We start from the raw sequence: 19,083 nt of genomic DNA on the forward strand, positions 1-19,083 counted from the left end.
AGGCACAAGCAAATATCTGGAATAAAATAAATGGGAGACAGAGAACACCACAGAGAATAAGAGTGTCACACAGCCACTCTATGTGACCTTGATAAGTTATGTAATTTCTCAAGGCTCCTACTTCCCCATATACACAATGAGAATATGAATTATACACTCTGCATGGGATGTTGTGGACACTAAATGGGTTGATGCATGTCAAGTTCTTATGCTAGTGCTAAACACAGAGTAAGGGTTTAACACATCTTAGCTATAATTATTACCAGTAAACACTTTTACACAAGTACTCGTAGGTTTAAAAAGAAATGTAGAAAGCAAAGAGAAAGAAAACATCTTTGCTTGCCTACATCAGACTTTTAAGGATAAAAGGAATATTTGCACCATTTCCCAAGTGTGGCCAGTGTCTTAAAGATGCTTTTTTTTAATTTCTGTGTTTCTCATGCTTTGATATCAGGGGCCCTACTGATCTTGGAGAGACTGCCCCTTTCAGGGCTAGCCACTTTTTAGAGATGGTAGGTGACTAGCCTGTGAGCACGCCTTTCATCTGCCTACTAATCAGTCCAAAGTCCAGACCCCCATCACCTTGTCTGAGGATCATAACTATCCCTTGGTCCTAATCACTCAAATGCTGGGTGCCAGACAGCCCTACACTTGGAGCCCGCTGGAATTATTCAGACAAGCCACTCCTAAGCCTGTTTACCCTGCCTCACTTATTCTTTCCCAGTGAAACCTAAATAAAGGCTCTTGCCTATGTTTCCTCCTCACTCCCTCGCCTCCTGACTGGCTCAGGTGCTTCCCTGTGTGGCTCCTCCATGGAGTAATGTACCCTCTCCTCTGCAGAATGTGACTAACAAACTGTATTTCCAATAGCAACTGTCTGCTAATCTGTTAGCCTTACCAAATCTGAATACGAAAATAGCCTGATCTTCACCTCCAATCATTTATTCATTCCTGACTAAAGGCGTGGTGCACGAAATTTATGCACAGGTAGGGTTCCTAGGCCTGGCCTGCAATCAGGGCCGATCTTCCTCAGCTGCCAGCAGCCAGTCCTGCCCCCTACCACCACCACCACGGTTGCCCTTTGTGTGTGGGGTGACCGGTGGGGCGATCAGGGCCCTGGTGCTGCCCGCATCCACTGCCACCCACCCCAGGTTTCCCGTTCCCCATTAGGTGATTAGAGCCTGTCGGCCAGGGACAGGGACCGAGAGATTGGCCTGATCGGGGCCTGCGGAGTGGTGGCAGCTCCTGCATTGAGTGTCTGCCCCCTGGTGGTCAGTGTGCATCATAGCCGACCAGTCATTCTGCCATCCAGTTGATTTGCATATTACACTTTTATATATACAGATTATCTGTCAAGAAAGTCTAGGTGCTGGGGATATAATAGCAAGACAAGAACTGGCTCTTACCCATATAGATGACCCCATGCATTTCAGGGCATGTTCTGTCCAATGGACAAGATCCACCAACTCAGCGACACCACTCTGAGTCCTCTATGAAATGCCCAGAAGACTTATAGACGAACAGTTTGGAAGAGTGGGATGTGATTTTATACTACTGCAGTCTTCAACAAATCCCCAACAAAAATGTCACCTACAATCTTGGATGTACATGGAACTGAAATAAGCCATGCTGTCCTGGCCCAGCAGTACTGGCTGTTACAGTATTAAACTATTGTTATATGGCTGCTCTATGGCTGCTTTCCTAAGCCTTCCAATGCTCCCCTGCAGCTGTGGCTCCAGCCTAGCACCTTGACTCATCAATAACCCATCACCTAAAGGGTTAACACCTGTACAAGGAGCCCTGGGGGGGGGGGGGGGTGCCTGTTCCTGACACAAGGCCAGGGCCCATTCCCACAGGGCAGTACCCTTACCTCCCTGTTTGATAAATATTTTAATTACTAGAGGCACGGTGCACAAAATTCGTGCATGGGGGGGAGGGTGTCTGTCAGCCCAGCCTGCACCCTCTCCAATCTGGGACCCCTCGGGGGATGTCTGACTGCCGGTTTAGGCTCAATCCCTGTCGGCAGTTGGACATCCCTCTCACAATCCAGAACTGCTGACTCCCAACTGCTCCCCTGCCGGCCCAATTGCCCCCAACTTCCCTCCCCTGCCAGCCCGATCACCCCCAACTGCCCTCCCCTGCCGGCCCAGTCACTCCCAACTTCCTTCCCCTGCAGGCCTGGTCGCCCGTAACTACCCTCCCCTGCAGGCCTGGTTGCCCCCAACTGCCCTCTCCTGCCGGCCTGGTCACCCCCAACTACCCTCCCTTGCTGGCCATCTCGTGGTGGCCACCTTGTGCCCACATGGGGGTGGCCAGCTTTGTGCGAGGATGTGACAGTCAATTTGCATATTACCTCTTTATTATATAGAATTATCCCTGAATATGCTGTAGAGCTTTATATTTATTTAGCAGTTTTTATTACTATATAAAAAACAGAGCTGGAACCACAATTTAAAATAACTTCTTTTTTTTCCCTAGATGACCTTGTTAATAGCTCTATTAGCACAAGACACGATTAGAAATTTTCTTCCTAAGTATTTTCAGAATCACTATAAAAATATTTCTTCTTTAAGAGACAAACAGGTAGTCCAGCTGGTGGGGCTCTGTAGTGAGCATCGACCTATAAACCAGGAGGTCATGGTTTGATTCCCATCCTGGCATATGCCCAGATTGTGGGCTTGATGCTCAGTGGAGGGCATGCAGGAGGCAGCAGATCAATGATTCTCTCTTAACATTGATAGTTCTCTCTCTCTCCCTCTCCCTTCCTCTCTGAAATCAATAAAAACATATTTAAAAAAAAGACAAACAGGTAAACTGACATTTAAGCAAATATTATTTAAAAGGGTACACATTAGCCCATTATTTAAGACACATTTAACACAAATGAAGCAGCATGCAGTGGAAAGTTAGTTGGCAATATGTCAGTAACAGCTAAATTATATTGTTGACACCGAGTTTCCAGGATGATCTGGAGGAAGCAATTAGAAGCAATATAATATTTTCTATTTAAATATTCCTTCAATAATGCCAATATGTTTGTACTAGGCTTTAAAAGATGGTTAAAATTCCTAGTTCTTCCTGTTATACTCCCCTAATAAATAATAAATCAAAGTATCTCATTGTGGAATTGAAAACTAGGGAAATATGAATCAATGCATTATGAGCACACAGCATATTTTATATCATTCCATTTGGTCACAAAGTCAATGTGATAACCTGAATCAATGTGAATAAAGATATTACTGAATTACATAAGGAAAGCAAAGAGGACCATGGAATTGAAAACCAATGGACCAAAAATTCCAGGGGAAAGTCCCTTTGCTACTAACTAGACCTTAAAGAAATACGCCCCAATGAACTGATCACCATGGCAGCCTTCAGAACTACCTTCACTGGAAATGCTCAAGAGCCAAGTGGGAAATCAGCTAGTTAAACTGCCATGTGGCACAGAGGGGAAAGGTGACCATCATCTCAAAGTGCCTTTTTCTCTATCATGCTCTATTTCTGCAAAGACAGGCAATCGCATCTGCATCTTTACCACAATCTTATAAAACTTCAACTCTGTGCCGGTGGTGGAAACGTCCACACCATCTCACTGACTTTTATGAGGCCTGATCATTCCGTGGATGCTGATTTCATAGCCAGCGTTCTGGTGTGAAGTCTAAGATCCTTCAAGGAAGAGTAACTTCATTACATAGTATATATGGAAAGGATTGGAAAGGTCTATGAATTATTTCTCCACATACTACTACATTTTTAGAGAGTAGCTTTCCAGTTGATGGCTAAGTATATTTCTGCAGAAGCAGAACTGAGCTGCTTAAGTACTAAAAGTGTCCCTTAGATGGTTGTAAAGTCCAGTTGACCTGACTCTGGTAAAAAAAAAAAAAAAAATTACCTAAGACAAATATTATCATTTTTGATTTGCTCAATTTTCTATTTAAATTTCAGACAGTAAACACCACTACTTATTTTTTCCCCCTCTTAATGATATAAAGAGTAGTCCAGCATGCGTATTTTTATATCGTATAAGATTTCCTGGCTTTTCATGTCAAACCAATTTTTGAGGTAGGCCTCTCCCAAATTATGATGTAAATATGAAAATCCTCTATGATATACGGTATGAGTACTGTCATAAGAAATGAAAATTGAAATGAGTGAAGTCAAATAAAATCAGTTTCCCTCTTCCCTTCACCCTCCTATTCCTTATTAATGAGCATGATTTCACCTAAGTATATTGGGAATGCCTTAAGAGTAAAAATCACATCTTTTCCATGGAAATATTGGCAGTAAACTCTTCTAATTCTCCTATTTCTTTGATCATTTCTTTTTAGCCTTTCTCTATTTATGTCATGAATATTAGAGCTTCCCAAAATTGCACCCCCTGCCCTTTTTCTTCTCATTCTCTGGCAAACTAATTCACAGCTTTAATGATGCCCTACATGCCGGTGACTCCTAAATTTATGTGTACAGCTCTGACTTTTACTCTGAACTCCAATCACATAAATCTAACTGCCTAAGGGATATTTTCACATGGTGTTTCATCAGTACCTCATACTCCAAATTTCTAAAATACTACTCATTAACACTTCCAAGCTTGGTCCATACCTACTTAGTGTAAATTATATTACATCTCTTCTCTCAAAAACTGTACTTATCAGCCACCTCCAACCCCACATCCTCTCCCCTATCTGGTCTCTCTTTTGTATTCTCTGCCTCACTTGGTAGCCCCACCATTCACTAAGCAACTTGTGCTGAAACCTTAGACTTCTACTTTTCCATCACTACAACAAATCCAAGATACATTGATTTTTACTTCTTAAATCTCTGTTACATCTAGCTCAACCTCACCATCCTCTGGTCCCTCACTCATGATATGATAAGTGCCAAAGCTTCCTAACCAGCCCCACTCTGTTTTCACACTTACCTGCCATACAACCATCAGCTAGAACTTTATAAAATGCCAATTGACTAAATTATTCCCCTTCTTAAGATCTTTTCATGGTTCTCCAATGCCAATAGTGTCAACTCTAAGCTCCTTAGCCCAGCGCATTAAGCACTTCATGACATGACTCACCCCACATCTCCAGTGCCAGTCCCCACAATTCACTGCTTTGGCCTTTACACTGCAGGAATACCAAATACACTGCCCTTCTCCAAACACACCATGCCTTTGTCCTTGCTGTTTCCTTGGCCTAGAATGTCCTTTCCCTCCTTTTCCCCTGGTGAGCTCCCATCAATCCTTCCACAGACAGCCTGATGATACACTGTCCGCCAGAGAGAGTCCTTTGTTTGGGCTTTCTGTACCTTGCCCTACTGCCATTCCAGCATGCTGCATGTTCTTTTAATTACTTGTTCAGATGTCAGCCTCCCCTATTTGATCGTGCTTCCTGTAGGCATGGTTTGTATCCTTTTCATCTTTCTATCCCTAAAGCTGAGTACACCCAAGCTACAGAAGCAAGGAGGAGGAAGTGAAGAGGATTGAACATTACCAGAAGGCATGTGTTTGGAGAGCTTATGCCAGCACTCTGGGGCCTACATTAAAAAGTACTGCTTAATATAGAAGCCGCGTCTTTTATTAAATTAATTCAAGGGAACCCCAACTTCATAAATAGTAACATACTCTTAAGTTGAGCAGGCAGACTCCTGCCCATTTATTTCTTTAATTAAAACTCTTTGCCTTAAGGCCTTCGGTGAATCTTAGCAACAGCTAAATAGATCAAAATACTCACAGTATACTTTGTTTCTTCCAATTTATCTGAAGCAAGTTAATTAATTGACCAAAATAATTGGTGGATTTGTTATTTAAAAAGAAAATTGGTGTTCCCATCCACGATGGTGACAGCAGGCTCCTGAGCTCACTTCCTCCCACAGACACAAATGAAACAATTCCCTCTGAAAAAATCCAGCAACTAGCAGAGCAACTCCTACTATGCATCAGCAAAGGAGAAAAAACCCTTATCAACCTGGGTAGGAAAGGCTGAGGCACTGTCGCCATCTACCCTACCCCCAGAACAGCAACAGACAATGCCAGGGAACTCCCCACTCCCAGCTTCTCCCTGAGGAGTGAAGGGTTTGGACCCAACATCTAGTGCCCCAACTTTTAGGATTTCTATCTGAGGGATGGGTCCCCAAAACTATAGGGCTGAAAGCCAATGCGGCCTTGCTCCCACAAGATCCATCAGACTATAGAGAATGAAGAAGCAGTTCTTAATGACTTGCAAAGACTCGTGAAAGTTGTTCCCCAAGCTCAGAACAGAGGCAGCAGTCAGAAACGCCCATCTCCCAGACTTCCCCTGAAAGAGACATGTCTGCATTTCTTAAAAGCTGTAGCCTGAAGGTCATACTTCTAATTTAACAAGACTGTCTGTGATGTCTTCCGAGACCTGGGAGGCTGGCAGACACTGATTCACCCTCTCCCTCTACCCTGCTCCAGGTCACTGGCGTCTCCCTGGAAAGAGTTTGTGCACATGGCTGATGCCTGAGTTTTGCTGCTGCTGCCACCCAAAGGACACACCCTTGATAGCCTGGCTCTGGTGGCCAGTAGGGCTTGGCGTTCCTGGGTTCAACAGGACTATAGCAAACCAGCTATCCCTCCTGGGCTCAGAGGGAATGAACATAAACATCTCTTAGTGTTCCCCCAAAAGAGCGAACATGAACACCCATCTCTCAGTGTTCCCCCCAAAAGAGTGAACATAAACACCCATCTCACAGTGTTTCCCAAAAAGAGTGAACATAAACACCCATCTCACAGTGTTTCCCAAAAAGAGTGAATATAAACACCCATCTCGCAGTGTTTCCCCCCAAAGAGATGTTTTTACATACTTATAAGCTGCTGCCTGGAGACCCGGCTTTCAATCAGCCTGCATCAAGGGGCTGCCTAGCTTCCTCTCCTTTGGGACACTGACAGGTCTTGGCATATCCTCAACTACCGGGAGCCACTAAGAACAAAGAAAGTAGCTTGGGTGATCACAAATGTTTGAGAGACAAGCAAGAGCTTTGGCGGCTGAATGATAAGGTTTAGAGAACAGACTAGTGGTTGGGATGGGGGATGGGGCGGGTACAGGGAAAACGAGTGAAGCTGGTCCAAAGGTACAAACTTCCAATCATAAGATAAGCAAGTCCTGGGGATGTAATGTACAGCATGGTGACAATAGCTAAAAATACCATGTTGTATATTAAAAAGTTGTTTAGAGAATAAATCTTACAAGTTCTCATCACACATACCAAAAAAAAAAGTGTAACTATGTGGTAATGAATATCAGCTGAACTTATTGTGGGGATCATTTCCCAATATATCCATATGTCAAATCATTATGTTGTACACCTTACACCAAAACAATGTCATGTGTCAATTATATCTCAAGAAAGTTGAAAAGCTTTAACTATTGATATCAAACTGGTATTAATTTTGTGCAATTTTGCCCCATGCAGTAACACCCAGCTTAAGAAGGCAATACTATGTTCAAGACTGAAAAAGGAGGCTTGAAAAAATTTAGTTGCAAAAATTTCCCTGATGTTTACCTGACCAAATGCCGTGAGTATAATGAAAAGGCTGCTGGTGTGGGGGATGGTGGCCACTGGGGTGTTTGCTACCTCCGCATTTTTTCTTTAAAGCAGTTTCTCCTGACATAATACATTAGAAAAAGTGTGAGTTGAATTCATTATTGTAGTAGAGAGTTCATTTTTAACACAAAGCTTGTAATTTAAAAGTATATTATTTTCAACCTCTTGCTGAACTGTTTGGGAATTGAGAGAATCCATCATTAATTTGCCACAGAATCGAGGCAATTACATGGCCAAACTAATCATCCTGATCATGTTCATATCCCTTCCTGGTCACCATTGCCAATTGTGGACATGGTGATTGAACCACATCATTAATTGAGATGGCCTGGCCCGAAATTAAATTGTAAAACTCTAGTGTGAAATGAAGAACAAGGCATCTGGGTTTGGAAAGAAGAAAATATTTTGTAAGCAACTATGTCCTCTATTAGATACCAGGATCATAGGTAGGATTTACAGATAAAATAAAAATACCTAGTTAAATTTGAATTTCAGGTAAACAACAAATAATATTTTAGAATATCTCAGGCAATATTTGGGAAATACTTATACTAAAAAAATTATGTTTTTTATTTGCAAAATACAGGGTGGGGAAAAAGTAGGTTGATAGCTGTGAGTACATGAAACAGAGTTTATTACTGTATTATTATTTATTAATTATTGTATTCTTTTTCACACAAACAACTATAAACATACTTTTGCCTCACCCTGCATTTTTATTTCATAATTCTGTATTTTTATTTGCTAAATCTAGGTAACTTGGTAATAGATTAGTTTCTTATCTGTACTTTTTAGAGGTTCTGTGGCATGTATATTGTTGGCAATGAGAAGAAATAACAATTGGAATTTAAAAAAAAAAAACACAAAAAACAGTTTTAGTTAGAAGAAGCATGCCAGCCCTAACCAGTTTGGCTCAGTGGATAGAGCGTCGGCGTGTGGACTCAAGGGTCCCAGGTTCGATTTCGGTCAAGGGCATGTACCTTGGTTGCGGGCACATACCCAGTGGGGAATGTGCAGGAGGCAGCTGATCGATGTTGCTCTCCCATCGATGTTTCTAACTCTCTATCCCTCTCCCTTCCTCTCTGTAAAAAAATCAATAAAATATATTTAAAAAAGAAGAAGAAGAAGAAGAAGAAGAAGAAGAAGAAGAAGAAGAAGAAGAAGAAGAAGAAGAAGAAGAAGAAGAAGAAGAAGGCGGCCAGAGATAAGTGATGTGCTTATCTTCTTTCATCAGAGGTTTTCCTTCCTCAGACTCTGGTCAGTGGACCAGGAGCAACAGCCTCACCTGGGAGCACATCACAAATGCAGACACAGACGCCACCCAGACCTACCAAATCTGAATCACATCTTAACACAGTCCCAGGAGACTTTAATGAGAGGCTCCACTCTACAAGCTCAATGAAAAGCTATCTTCAAAATAACTGAATCCTTTTCGAGAGAAAAAAAAATCCTCAACAAGAGTGAAAGGAGAATCTGAGACTGAGTTGAGCAATCTGACCTGAAGCCAAGAACATCAGCGAGAGAGGGGAGACCTCCCAGGGACAGGAGCCCCAGGTACTCAATCTTGTCCATCCCCCATGTCTGTTAGGGCCCAGGCCTAGCGCCCAGGGGCATGGAAAACTGGTGGGGATGGATTTTTGATGTTGTTTTGGAGGGCATGGGATTTTACTGATTTGTAATTTGTTTTGTTTGGGCAAGAGGGCTGATGGGTGTTTCTTGGCTGTGTTTCTTTTTTTTCCCCTTTTAACTTAAATTTGTCAATACCAATGAATAATCAGTTAAAACGGGTGAGGTCTACTCTAGGTAAGATTATTAAAATTCTTCTTTTAATGAAATATATATATATATATATATATATATATATATATATATATATATATATATATATATATATATATATATATATATATATATCAAGGCATCTGGGTTTGGAAAGAAGAAAATATTTTGTAAGCAACTATGTCCTCTATTAGATACCAGGATCATATATATATGCCCAGCGACCAAACGGCAGAATGGCCAGTCACTATGATGCTCACTGACCACCAGAGGGCGGACACTCAACATAGGAGCTGCCCCTGGTGGTCAGTGCGCTTCCACAGTGGGAACGTCACCCGGCTGACCAGGATGAGCGGTGTTCCCACTGCAGGAGCAACTGCTCAGAGGGCAGATCCACAGCTGCTCAGCTCACCAGGATGAACGGCGCTCCCACAGTAGGCCAATCCCCAAAAGCCACACCCCCCCACCAGTGCACGAATCTGTGCATGGGGCCTCTAGTGTTTAATAAACATGGACAAATTTGGTCAACCACCAAATACCTCCAAATTATCTCACAATTAGTAATGGACTCCCCTTTGTACTAGCACATCTTGCCACATGCTGGAAAACTAGAGACCATGTGAAAAAGAAGCATAATGTCAAAGCCCATCTTCTGAGGTACACAAGTTTCAGAGAATGAGCCAAAGACACAGGACCAACTCCTGAAGGTGGCTGTCCCCATCTCACCATAGCACTTCCACCTTGGAGGCTGCCTCAACTCCGTTCCTCCTTCCCCATTACTTTGTGTGGGCATTAGAGCATAGATCGGTAGCCAAGTGTGAGCCATGGATTTTGTTGCTGCTCTTGTTATTCATTTATTTCTTTATTATCCATTTCTCTCACCAGAATATAAATTCCCTGAGAGCAGGAGTTTCATCTGACTCATTCATGAGTGTACCACAGTGCCCGACACCCAGAAGGCACTCCACAAACATTTGTAGAAGAAATGAATAAAGATGTCCTACAGCTAGGAATACACGGTGTTCTCTCTGGTCACTGCTTATTAATTTTATGTTTTTTCATTCATCAATCACAGACTTGGACTTTAGTCTAATATCTTGAATACATTTTTGCTTCATTTTTCAGTAGATAATGCCTGATTTTGTCTTGTAGCTTGGAGTAGAAACTTTTATAATAATTCTGATACCATTTCAGAGGCTAAGTATGTTGCTTCTCACTTTCATTAGCTGCAGTGATATTCTGATCACCCCATGCTATAGTCTCAGAAAAGGGAAGAGGGAGAGTTCTGGAAAACAGTTGTTTTTCTCCTCTTTCTAGAAAAGCACTCAAGATCAAAGGCACTATAAAATAAATTCATAATGGTGCGCACACACACACACTCACACACACACCTCCAGCCTTTCTAAATGTTCTGCAAAGAGGCAAGGACATTTCTGGGACTGTGTGAGGAGAGTCCCGTGCAATCTCATAGCACTCCCAGGGCCTGATTTCACAGACACACTCTGGTAGAATGGAAAATGGAACAGATTTGGGGAAGGCAGAACAGTTTCCAGAGATACAGGATGAGTGACAGGAAATACATCAATCAACACACTTGCTACTCAGGCAGGGTTCGAAACAATTGGTGTTTGCATTCAGTTTCCCAATGAAATCTTGGGCAACTCAATTAACCTCTTTCTGCCACATTCTCATCACTTGTAAATTGAGTACAACAATCTATCTATCTAGCTGAGATTGCACAGGGATTTGGTAATAAATGAGAGTAGACAGCTCTATGTGTGATACCTAATAATATTATATTAACTAGCATGAAATCATGGGGCTACAAGGACTCAAAAGGTCAATCTGGTCCTTTTACTCGGGACCACAATGAAGCCATTCCAGAGGGATTAGATGTAATCCTCTTTTTTTAAAAAGTGTCTGTATAAAGAAATTCCCAGAAAACATCCCTTTGTTCATTTATAATGACTCAATCCTGCACCCTTAGCACACGGTGCTTCTGCCCTTCACTGATGAATACAGTAGCATCCTGGTTTAGAGCATGGGAATTGGAGACAGGATGACTTACGTCCCACTGGACTCCACTCTGTCCTGGCTACATGACTTTGAGCAAGTTACGACCTTAACTTCCTCAAGCCTCTGTTTCTCCTCTAGTTGTGCCACTGACCCCATAAGGTTGGCGTCAGGACAAGTGAGTAAACAAGTATGGCGTGTTTCACAGTGCCTGGCTCATGATTTGTGTACCAAATTACCAGTAACATGATTTTCTGGCTGAATAACCCTGGCCCCTATAATTTTTATTGACAGTATCACTTAAAATGTTAATCATTTCATTTTTATGATAGTGCTGCACACTGTAGAAAGAAGCTAACTGTGGGGAGCAGCTTGGGGAGATTTCTTCTCCATTGCTTCTGGGATGCGAGGGGAAGGCTGTGTGACGTGCTTTGGGAGGCACTGGCTCTCACAGCAGCAACAAAGATCCTCCTAGTTCTCAAGTGCTGTGGAAACAGAGCCAGGGGAGTGTAAGGGACCATAGAGAATTTGGGCAATGCATACACCGGCAGTAACCCGGATGTCGGGAGAGTAGTGACCCTTCCCCCAATTTTTAGATATCAATGTAAACACCCTGGGGTCCTGGTGCTTGCCAGGGAGCAGGAGGTTACCCCTACAGTGTTCCTGAACACCTGAGTACATGGCTGAGGTTTATACCATTTGAGCATGGGGGCTTTATCAATTTACCAACGCTTTCACACTCCTAACCTCCTCCGGCCCTGGTAAAACGCCAGTGTGAAAGAAAATTATCCCTCTTCTAATGCAGTGAATGCAAAGGCTCATGGAGCTTAAGTGTCTTGCCTGGGGTCTCTACATTCCAATCTGCATACTTCCTACTATGCCTATGACTCACTGCATCCAAGATCTTTTAGCCTAACCTTGAAATCCAGCATTGCCATGTGAGAGTGTATTCCAATGTGAAAGGGAAGCCACATTAATAAATGGGCCTGTAGGATACAAAATTGCATCTGCAGCACATTTATAGAGTTATGTGGCAAAAAACTTGAAGCTATGCAGAGAAAAAAAAAAATCCTCATGTATATTACAGCAAAATGGTAAAGGCAAGTGGGCTTAGGTGGTAGGTGGTGGGCAGATTATTTTTATACTTTTTTTACATTCAAAAATTTATTTAATGACACACATGTTATGCTTACAGTGGGAAATGTGAGTAATAATTTTTTTCAGGTAGCTTTAGAATGAAATAATTTTCCAACAGCAAGGCAGCTTCTTGTAGGAAATTATATATATATATATCCCCTTTATCTCCTCAACCACTCATTGTTGACCTAGCTATTAAATCAAATTATTCAGGATGACATCAATTTTCTATAGATATGCCAAGGCAATGACAGGAATCACTTCTAAATTTTGACAGAAGTCCAGATTTTGCCCTGAAGGAACAAATTCATATTCCGAGTAGCAAATTAGAAGAAATAATAAACGGAATTCTACATGAGCACTGAGTCTTTCTTAGCTCCTCATACTGGCCTCTGAAAGAATTCCTGTCTGGAACTTCTGAGTATAACTTTGGGGACAGTGTGGGGTGAAAGGAACCAGCTCTTTCAGATCATCTACTCCTCACAAAGGCAAGGAGAATATCAGTGGGGCCCTCTTTGGCATGTCAGCCTTCTACTTCATCCATGAGCATCCCAGAACCGTACTTATATGAAAACACAGACCTTCCTGGCTGTGGCTTCACCTCACGGAATCTCTGAAGTAGTAAGGCCAGAAGGTTCCTAAGGTTTTCTCAAATCATGATCACTCACCTTCACACAGCCCAGTGTTCTCCAAGTAAAACTGGGCTCTACAGTGAGACAGACACTCGCCCGAGCTGATGTTCACACCAGACAGCTGCTCGGCTTGCAGTGCTTCCTCTGGCTTCTTGCACTGGGTACAGTGAGAGCGCTCTGGACCCACACAAGTCAGACAAGAGGAATGACAGGCTGCCAAAAGGAAAAGAATGCAGAAAACAATCCCAGGGTCATATATAGGTTGCAACCAATAGGGGTGAGGGGGGCTATCATTAAATCAAAACCACTAAGAGAAGTTCACCAGATACATCCTTCCAGAATATTGTTTTTCTAGTGTGCTATACCAAAACACAAAGTGGTAATAATAATACTTGCGAAGGGCAAAATGAGGGTGAGGCTAACTAGTCATATCTCTCAGGTCCTGTAAGAGCTGCCTAGCTAGATTAAAAAGAAAAACAAAACACAACACAAGAATAACAGCAAAATGGACAATATTGGCTTGGTTCTCCAGAGAAACACATTTACTGAATGGCGATTTAACATTATGTCTTCAGTTTTTATTGAAGATTTTAAGAAGCATTCACATAAAGGCTATTGCTGTGTTTTTTGCAAACATGGTCATTGTGATATTGTCCATTATGTTATTCATCACCCAGTATATAGGGGTCCAGACAGCAAATTCCCTTTAGAATTTATGAGAGAAAAGGCTGCTCTTATAAACAAGGAAGAGGCCTCTTTTGAGCAGTCACAATAATTTCATAATCCATCACAGCTCCTTGTTTTCCCTGGCTACTGGTAGAAATCAGAGCCAAATGGAGTACATGAGTTCTCTCAGGCCCACATTTTATACAATTAGTTTTCCTGTTCTTTAAAAGACTCACTACATTCTCCTTTTCATAATATTTATTGCAGCTGCCTGTTTTAAAAACGTTTTGCTTGTAACTATTCTGAAGCTCTTTTCTAAGGTGCCCTGTGCATAAATAAATATAAGTTAATTTCATTTGAAGTGTTCGCTCCCAATGCTCTAGTTCCAAAAAGCTGAAATGTTACTGCCCTCCAAAGGAGCCCAAAGCCTTTCTTGGCAAACAGCTATTTAAGATTTTCCATTTTCCTCAGCCCAGAGGCAGTGCTGGTGACGCTCAGTGTGCTCGGCAGCATCATTAACAAAAAGAGCTTCTTCAGGGAAAAACAAAATGAAGACTAAGGAAGACATCAGCAATGCTAGAAGAATAGAAAAGCAAGGAAATGAGAGTGGTTCTAATGCATGGCAAAGGAAATGGCATTCCTCTGAAGGATGGCCAAAAACATCATGAACCTGTGGGAGTCTTCACAGATATTGAAATGTAATTTTTCAGATTATCTCTTGGTAAGAAAAGAAAGCATATACTGTATATATTGCCATATAAGACAGTGATGGCGAACCTTTTGAGCTCGATATGTCAGCATTTTGAAAAACCCTAACTTAACTCTCATGCCATGTCACATATAGAAATTTTTTGATATTTGCAACCATAGTAAAACAAAGACTTATATTTTTGATATTTATTTTATATATTTAAATGCCATTTAACAAAGAAAAATTAACCAAAAAAATGAGTTCGCGTGTCACCTCTGACACGCGTGTCATAGGTTCACCATCACTGATATAAGATACTAGAGGCCCGGTGCACAAAAATTTGTGCACTCGGGGGGAAGGGGGGTCCCTCAGCCCAGCCTGTGCCATCTCGCAGTCTGGGACCCCTCGGGAGATAACGACCTGCTGGCTTAGGCCTGCTCCCGGGTGGCAGAAGGCAGGCCTAATCCCTAGGTGCAACCCCTGGTCGGGCTCAGAGCAGGGCCGATTGGGGAGTTGGGGCGCCGCCCCGTCATGCACAGAGCAGGGCAGATTGGGAGGTTGTGATGCCACCCTCAGTCACACTCAGGGTAGGGCCGATTGGGGGGTTGGGGCACCGTCCCCTGTCACACTCAAGGCAGGGTCGATGGGGAGGTTGTGGCGCCACCCCCTGTCATGCACAGAGCAGGGCCAATCAGGGGGTTGGGGCACTGCCCCTGTCACACACAGAGCAGGGCCCATCAGGAGGTTGGGGCGCCGCCACTCTCACACTCAGGGCAGGGCCGATGGGGAGGTTATGGCTCTACCCCGTCACACACAGAGCAGGGCCCATGGGGGCGGGGTTGGGGAGCTCCCTCCTATCAGGCACAGAGCAGGGCTGCTCAGGGGGTTGGGGCCCCGCCCCCTGTCACACACAGAGCCACAGGGCGATCAGGGGGTTTGGGCGCTGGCCCCTGTCATGCTGATCCCGGTGCCGGGAGGCATATTACCCTTTTACTATATAGGGTAGAGGCCTGGTGCATGGGTGGGGCCGGCTGGTTTGCCCTGAAGGGTGTCCTGGATCAGGGTGGAGGTCCCCACTGGGGTGCCTGGCCAGTCTGGGTGAGAGGCTGAGGGCTGTTTTCAGGCTGGGAGTGACTGAAGTTCCCAACCGCTCCTTTTTTTCTTTTTCTTTTTTAATTCTGGGCCAGCTTTACCTTGAGGCTTGGCTCCAGCTCTTAGGCCTCTGTGGCTGAAAGTAGGTTTCTGGCCTTTGCTTACAATGTTGTGAATCTGCTGGCTGAAGTCCGGTGGTATTTGTTACAATGTTTCTTAAACTGCCCGCTCAGAGGCCTGCAGCCGCAGGCGGGGAATGTTGGTTTCCTCCAACGATCCTCCGTCACTGAGGCAAGCAAGCCTCATGTTAGTTTCAAGCTGCCTGGTGGCTGGCCGCCATCTTGGCTGGCAGTTAATTTGCATATCTTGCTGATTAGCCAATGAAAAGGGTAGCGGTCATACACCAATTACCATGTTTCTCTTTTATTAGTGTAGATACCAAAGGAAAGCTGAACTGAAAAGTAACTTAGGTCCTGATCAGGGAGTTCAGTTGGTTAGAGCCCTGGATTTGTGCATAAGATTCCCGGTTAGGGTATATACAAAAATCAACCAATGAATGCATAAATAAGTGGAACAACAAATCAATGTTTCTCTCTCCCTTTCTCTCTCTAAAATCAATCAATAAAAATATAGTAACTTAAATCTATGTCCTTATAGATGGGAAAGTCAATTAAGAATACGATGACACCAATGATACCTTTGCAGATCCCGTGGTCGGGGTAGAAGCCCACTCCACAGTTGGGCAGACAGTGGCCTTGGCGCAGAGCCCGAGAGTGGGTGCAGGCTGTACAGTGAGAGGCCCTGGGTCCAGAGCAGCTGGCACACGAGTTATGACATACTGAGGAAGAGAGTGAGAGATGAGCACAAAGGGACCCAAGTGACTTTAGAGCCCACTTCTTGGCTGGGTTCGGTATGTGCTGGGAAGCCCTCTCCTCCATCACTCTCAATCTCTTTTCAGCTCTCACACCAAATCAAAAGAAAAGATGTGTTAGGGGGTGATTATATCTCTAGAACTGCCCACATTGCCCAATTACCCACTTTTATCCATGCTATACCTATTTATATCTATACTTACTACTAGTTATCCTTTATTTAGTATTTGTATTAAGTGTTTTATACACATTACCACTTTTAATCTTCACAGTAATATTAAGAGATAGGTATTCTTAACACTAGTGGCCTGGTCATGAAATTCGTGCACAGAGGAGGGGGTCCCTCAGCCCAGCCTGCACCCTCTCCAATCAGAGACTCCTTGGGGGATGTCTGACTGCCGGTTTAGGATATCCCTCTCACAATCTAGGACCTCTGGCTCCTAACTTCTCACCTATCTGCCTGCCTGATCGCCCCTAACTGTCTTCCCCTGCCACCCTGATCTCGCCCCCAACTGCCCTCCCCTGCCAGCCTGATTTTGCCCCCAACTGTCCTCCCCTGCCAGCCTGATCTCGCCCCCAACTGCCCTCCCCTGCCAGCCTGATTTTGCCCCCAACTGTCCTCCCCTGCCACCCTGATCTTGCCCCCAACTGCCCTCCCCTGCCAGCCTGATTTTGCCCCCAATGGCCCTCCCCTGCCAGCCTGATCTCCCCCACCCCCTACTTCCCTCCCCTGCCAGCCTGATCTCACCCCAACTGCTCTCCCCTGCTGGCCTGATCACCCCTAACTGCCTCTGCCAGCCTGATTTCACCCCCAAGGGCCCTCTCCTGCCAGCCAATTTGGTTCTGATTGGTCAGTTTCTATGTCAATCAGCGTCGAAAGCTCCGCCTCCTAGGCAGCCATTGGCTCCTCACAGCTCACCCAGATTTGGTTCTCATTGGTCGGTTTCTATGCCAGTCAGAGTCTCTGGGCCTATCTCTAGGCCTGATAAGAGAGGCGGGGCTGATTAGTAGCCCCCACAAAGGCCTGGGGAGAAACTGGCGAAGCCCGGAGAGAGAGAGAGAGGCAATAGCTGATCAACAGCTACTATGGAGGCTACGGATCACACCCTGCTCTCTCTCCAGGCCTGATCTGCAGCTCCCTCGGCAGTCAGTGCTGGATTGCTGTGCCCGCACCAGTGGCAGTCAGTGCTGGGTTACCATGCCCACCCAGCACTGACTGCAGGACTAACTTCCAGTGTTTGGTCAAGCCTTCGGTCAGTTGTTACGGACCTTGGGTTTTTATATATTAGGATTATTTTAAAGATGAAGAAACTGGTCTTGGGAAGTTAAAATATTTACCTAAGATCACAGGTAATTAGTAGCAGGGCTGGAATTTAGCCCTGGGTTTGCCTGAATCTAAAATTGCCCATCTGAATAGGGATGAGTAGAAAGTTCATAGGTTTGAGTGTTGGGAGCAGTGGAATTTTGACTGTCATGTCCATGAATTTATCTATGCCCTTCACCATGTCTGGGTATCTCCAGGCCTAGTTTCCTTGGCTTACACACTGTGAGAAGTTGGACTAAATGATTACTTAAGGTACCTTTAACTTGGATATTCTGAGACTCTAAGTAAGAATTACATTTAAGAATCTGACCACTACATATGACAATGTCAGACACACACATCTCCTTTAGTGCTGGGTGGTGGGCAAAACATAGGTCAACAGTTGGGAGTATGTGAAACACAGAGTTTATTCCTGTACTATTATTTATATATTAATTATTGCATTATCATTTATTATTATTATTAACCTACTTTTGCTTGCCCCTGTAGTATTTATAAATGCCACCTAAGGAATGATTCTGTCATACCTTTGATCTAAGTTGGTGATGGTTTACAAGTACACAAGTACACTATGAAGGTCTTAAAGATGTTCTTGGCATTTCAAAAAGACCAAGTGATCTCTAATGATTGATTAATATATATATATATAAGTTTTGTTTTAATATTTAATCACTCTAGTATCTCAGCATCCACCCATGTCTCCCATTCCCATACCACATACATGTAGATTCTCTAATGAAAAAGCTATTCCTTTTGACATTTTCCCATTAGACACACAGATTCCAAAGTGAACAGATACAACTCCCAGTCTAGTCAATGATGACTATGACAATGATGGCCCATGTCTTACCTTTGCATCTGCCAGTGGCATCAGCATAATATCCACCAGGGCATTCAGAAATGCACTTGCCATCATGCAACACTGCCTTCTCAGCACAGGTAAGGCATCTGGGACTATTGGGGCCACAACTTTCACAGGAATGGTCACAAGCTAAGGGAGAGGAAAACCCATTAGAGAAAGTCAATAGTGAGCCAACAGAGCAGAGAAGTCTATTCATTACAACGTCCACAGTTGGTATCGACATAGTAATCTCATTCTCTGACTGCTCAACTGAGTGCTGTTTCCTTGATTCCAATATTTCAAAAGATCTGCATTTTCTGTCTTCACAGTTGAAGAACCAAAGAATTATTCATTGCACTAAGCATAACAAATACTCTGAGGCATTCCACCCGCCTCCAGTGTATACAATTTAATATAGGACTTAAAGTTAAAGTGGCCTCAGAGATAGAGTTGCCAGATTTAGCACATAAAAA

At 43.6% G+C, this 19,083-nt stretch overlaps 1 protein-coding gene across 1 annotated transcript in view; it reads right to left on the reverse strand.

Moving 5' to 3' along the window:
• The window catches only part of FRAS1 (Fraser extracellular matrix complex subunit 1), a 456,634-nt gene that overhangs the window by 201,707 nt on the left and 235,844 nt on the right, over window positions 1-19,083 (reverse strand). Inside the window, exons 16-18 of the mRNA XM_059667675.1 lie at window positions 18,620-18,760; window positions 16,271-16,411; window positions 13,161-13,337 (exon numbers count right to left, since the gene is read on the reverse strand). Coding sequence (XP_059523658.1) covers window positions 13,161-13,337; window positions 16,271-16,411; window positions 18,620-18,760 — 459 coding nt within the window. The remainder of the gene's footprint in view (window positions 1-13,160; window positions 13,338-16,270; window positions 16,412-18,619; window positions 18,761-19,083) is intronic.

Source organism: Myotis daubentonii, chromosome 1, assembly GCF_963259705.1.
Source record: "Myotis daubentonii chromosome 1, mMyoDau2.1, whole genome shotgun sequence".
Lineage (NCBI taxonomy): Eukaryota > Metazoa > Chordata > Mammalia > Chiroptera > Vespertilionidae > Myotis > Myotis daubentonii.